The 4424-nt window shown below is 33.0% G+C and overlaps 1 protein-coding gene across 1 annotated transcript; it reads left to right on the top strand.

Annotated features, from left to right (window-relative positions):
* The first annotated feature begins 753 nt into the window (after positions 1-753).
* LOC128869251 (probable fatty acid-binding protein) lies at positions 754-1229 on the top strand. The gene has a single exon (XM_054111786.1). It carries the CDS (start codon positions 810-812, stop codon positions 1203-1205), a length of 396 nt encoding a protein of 131 aa, XP_053967761.1. The 5' UTR covers positions 754-809; the 3' UTR covers positions 1206-1229.
* Positions 1230-4424: the final 3195 nt, after the last annotated feature.

Below are 4424 nucleotides of genomic sequence, written 5' to 3'. Positions count from 1 at the left end.
TCCGACAGAGCTGCGATCTTCTAATTCATTAAAGAATTGTCTACCCAAACCGATGAGTCTGTAGAGTACCTTCACTTCACCTTCAAACTTCTTTCGAATTCTTTAAATATATTTTTAATAGGTAAATGAACTCAAACTTAAATTATTTAAACCATTTCAATGTCAATGCCATTGTTGTCAAATAAACACTTTAATTTCAATGACAAAATTCTTTTTCCTTTTTTTTTTGAAACCCAAAACATAAGTAAACACATGGCACACACCAAATACATTTTTTCTGTCATATGATACCTCACTCCAAAGCAAAACCATAGCTTACTGTCAAGTAAGTCTTCCTAAGCTAAATTTAAGTCAGCCTAAGCAAAATTTTATTGTATAGTATTTTTTGAATTTATAATTTTGTTATTGATTTTTACTTGTAACAATGTTTAGTTGTAATTATATATTTTATTGATGAGAAGACAAAAAGAAAGTATAAAATAAAGCCATTCTATCAGAAGGCAGGCAATTCAGTCTTAGCCTGGTAGTTGGAAGGCAGTCATTTGCCCTAACTAAATAAAAAAAAAATCTTTTATTTAAAAGGAACCTTTAGTCGGCAGGTTTGCTCTAAAGCTCTTCCCGGATAATAAAGACTTCTCATGGCGAACCTTTAGTCGGCAGGTTTGCTCTAAAGCTCTTCCCCGATAATAAAAGACTTTTCATGGCGATCCTGCCAGATCATCAAGTGTCGCTCTCTAGTATCGCGTGTGTGCTCCATTTTTTTCGAGTTTTCAATTTTAAAGTAAACGCTAAATAAATCATTAGTAAAAATGGCTGTCTGGGAAGGAAAGAAATACAAATTAGAAAAGAGTGAAAACTTCAACGAACACATGAAGGAATTGGGTGTCGGTATGGTTCTACGCAAAATGGGTAACAGTGTCAGCCCCACCGTTGAACTGAAGAAGGATGGTGATAATTACTCTTTCACCACTACCTCAACCTTCAAGACAACTACGGTCAACTTCAAGCTGGGCGAGGAATTCGATGAAGAGACACTTGATGGTCGCAAAGTGAAGAGCGTCTTCACTCTGGATGGCAACAAATTGGTGCAAGAACAGAAGGGTGACAAACCATCGACCAGTATTCGTGAATTCTCTGACTCCGAGCTAGTGACTACTCTCACCCTCAACGACGTGAAGTCCGTCAGAGTCTACAAGGCTGTATAAATGCGCAGTGCGCTACATGCGAAGTTCAAAACAACAGTAAAGCTAAAGTAATTTAAAATAAAAAATTCCACTTCTTGGGATAAACTAATGATTGAAAAACTAACTATCATACAGCATACATTGTACTTTATATAACTACATATACATATATATAGGTATATTTTGGATTGTGAATATCCCAATTTTGTTTATGACTGATTATTTGCTGATTAATGCATAAAATAATGTAATTAAAAGTATAAAGTTGTTATTAGGTAACAATTAACTATTTTTATGTGATTAGGCGGCTAATTAAAGTGAAATAACTCTCAATATTATTAACGACGCGCACCAAATTGTTCACACATGCTATGATAAATATTGTTGAATAGAGACTTTTCGCTAATGCATTTAAATATATTAACATTTAATTTAAAATTTTTATCATTGACAAATATTTAAGAACAAGACCGGCATAAGAACAAATGTGACTTTTTGCATTCAGTTAAATAAGCATACAATTGAATATTCGTGCACCTTAATGAAAAAATAAAAAAAAAGAGTAGAATTTATATTAACTTTAATAAAATGCACAATGGCGTTGAAAAAAAAAAAAAAAAAAATTTCAAATTTTTAATGTACTAATAAAACAAAAAATATATATCATACAATAAAATGAAATTCTATAATTACATTTTAAATGGAAAATATTGAAGAAATAGATGAACAAGTAGAAAATTTATTGCAAACCGACATAGTGGAACCATCAGTGAGCGCCTATAATTTACCTCTTTTGATTGTCCAAAGAAAAGTAGCGGAGACAAAAAAAAAAATGGAGACTTGTAGTAGACTATACACAACTAAACAAAAAGATAATTAATGATAAATTTCCGCTGACGAGAATAGAAGACGTACTAGACAAACTGGGTCGCGCAAAATATTTTTCAACGCTCGACATGACAAGCTCTTTTCACCAGATAACGCCAGACAAACACTCAAGACACTTGACTGCATTCTCCACAAGACAAGGTCATTACCAAGACAAGGTCATTACCAATTTAAATGGACTCAAAATATCTAGCAATAGCTTTCAAAGAATGCTCACAATAGCTTTGAGTGGTTTAGATAGCAATGCATTTTTATACGTAGACGATATTATAGTGTTTGGCTGTAGTCAAAAACACCACAACAGTAATTTAATTGCAGTTTTTGAAAGACTACGAAAATATAACTTAAAACTAAATGCGATAAAGTGCGTATTTTTAAAATCCGAAGTCGTGTACCTAGGACATCTGATCACGCAAGATGGCATAAAAACAGACCCATCAAAATTTGAAGTGATAAAAAAATACCCCGTACCCAAAAGTAGTGACGAGGTTAGGAGATTTGTAGCTTTTTGCAATTATTATAGACGTTTTGTACACAATTTTGCTCAAATAACCAAGTGCCTAAATAATCTTGTAAAGAAGGGACAAGTATTTGATTGGACTGACGAATGTCAGAAAGCATTCGAATCACTAAAAGGAAAACTAATCAATCCACCTATCTTACAATATCCAAATTTCGAGCAACCATTTGTGCTCACAACAGACGCATCTAATTTCGCACTCGGTGCAGTACTTAGTCAAGGAGAAATAGGAAAAGATTTGCCTATATCATATGCAAGCAAAACTTTAGTAAAACATGATATAAATAAATCGGTCATAGAAAAAGAACTACTCGCGATTCACTGGGGAATAAATTTCTTCCGTCCATACCTAATGGGTAGAAAATTCACCGTGGTAACGGACCACAGACCTCTTATCTGCTTATTTTCACACAAAAATCATTCGTCCAAGATGACAAGGATTAGACTTGATTTGTCGGACTATGATTTCGAAATAGTCTACAAGCAAGGCAAAGTGAACTCAAATGCCGATGCATTATCACGAATAAAGATAGACTCAGACATACTAAAAAATGTGATACCAACGGACTGTGATGACAATAATAAAATGTTTGTAATAACAAGGGGAATGTCTACCAAAAATAACACCAGGGTAGACAAGGAGAGCTACAACTCTCATTCGAAGTCAGGCCAACTTCACATTTGGGATTGTACGTCCACAGCCGATATAAGAAATATAAAAAGATTAAGATTCGTATACGAAGAAAAAATGAAAGGATCCGAAATACAGATAAATAAAAATGGGGATATAATAGTCCGATATAGTGAGGAGCCTCTGAAATACGTTTCAATCATGGCGAAACTATCATCAATAGCGACTAAAGGAAATATAGAAAAGCTAGCGCTAGAAAAAGATAATTTATTAAGAGAAATGAATATTGAAAATTTTAAGAAAGCATTCAACAAGTTGCAAACTGAAAGATTAGAACAAAATTTAAGACCCTTAAAAAAATTTTATATAAAGCCCCAGAACAAATTAATGACGAAGAAATTATAAAAAATTTAATATTTGAGTATCACAATTCAGCACTAGGAGGACACCTGGGTATAAGAAAAACTATCTTAAAATTAAAACAAAAATACATATGGAAGAACATGAGAAAAATAATTAAAAAAAAATATATAAACAGTTGTAAAGAATGTACTCGAAACAAACAGACAAAGTACATAAAAGAAAAAATGACAATAACGGACACACCTAGTACAAGCTTTGAAAATTTAAGCATAGATACAGTAGGACCATTGATTATATCAAACGGTTTCCGACATATTTTAACGGTACAATGCGAACTGACAAAATACGTAACCTTATTCCCAATGAAAACTAAAGAAGCAATTTCTATCACAAAGACACTAGTAGAACAGGGAATACTAAAATACGGACTTTTTAATACATTAAAATCTGATCGAGGTACAGAGTTTGCAAATGAATTAATGAAAAATATATGCGAAATACTAAATATAAAGCAGACCTTTTCAGCACCCTATGACCATCAGACAATAACAGTTGAAAGGAGTCACAGAGTCCTAAATGAATTTCTGTTACACTTCGTAGAAAATCACGAACGGGACCAATGGCTACCTTATTTTGCATTTGCTTTTAATACCACACCGAACATAGAGACGGAATTTTCACCGTACGAGTTAATATGCGGAAAACTTCCACGCTTACCAACTGACATAATCGAGGACAATCAACCAGTATATAACTTAAACAATTACGCAAATGAGATGAAACTTAGACTAAAAGAGTCACTTCTTAGAGCACAAGAGCTGATAAAACTAACAAAACA

Source organism: Anastrepha ludens, chromosome X, assembly GCF_028408465.1.
Source record: "Anastrepha ludens isolate Willacy chromosome X, idAnaLude1.1, whole genome shotgun sequence".
In the NCBI taxonomy this organism is placed as follows: Eukaryota; Metazoa; Arthropoda; class Insecta; order Diptera; family Tephritidae; genus Anastrepha; species Anastrepha ludens.
This window is presented reverse-complemented; position numbering and strand designations above follow the sequence as displayed.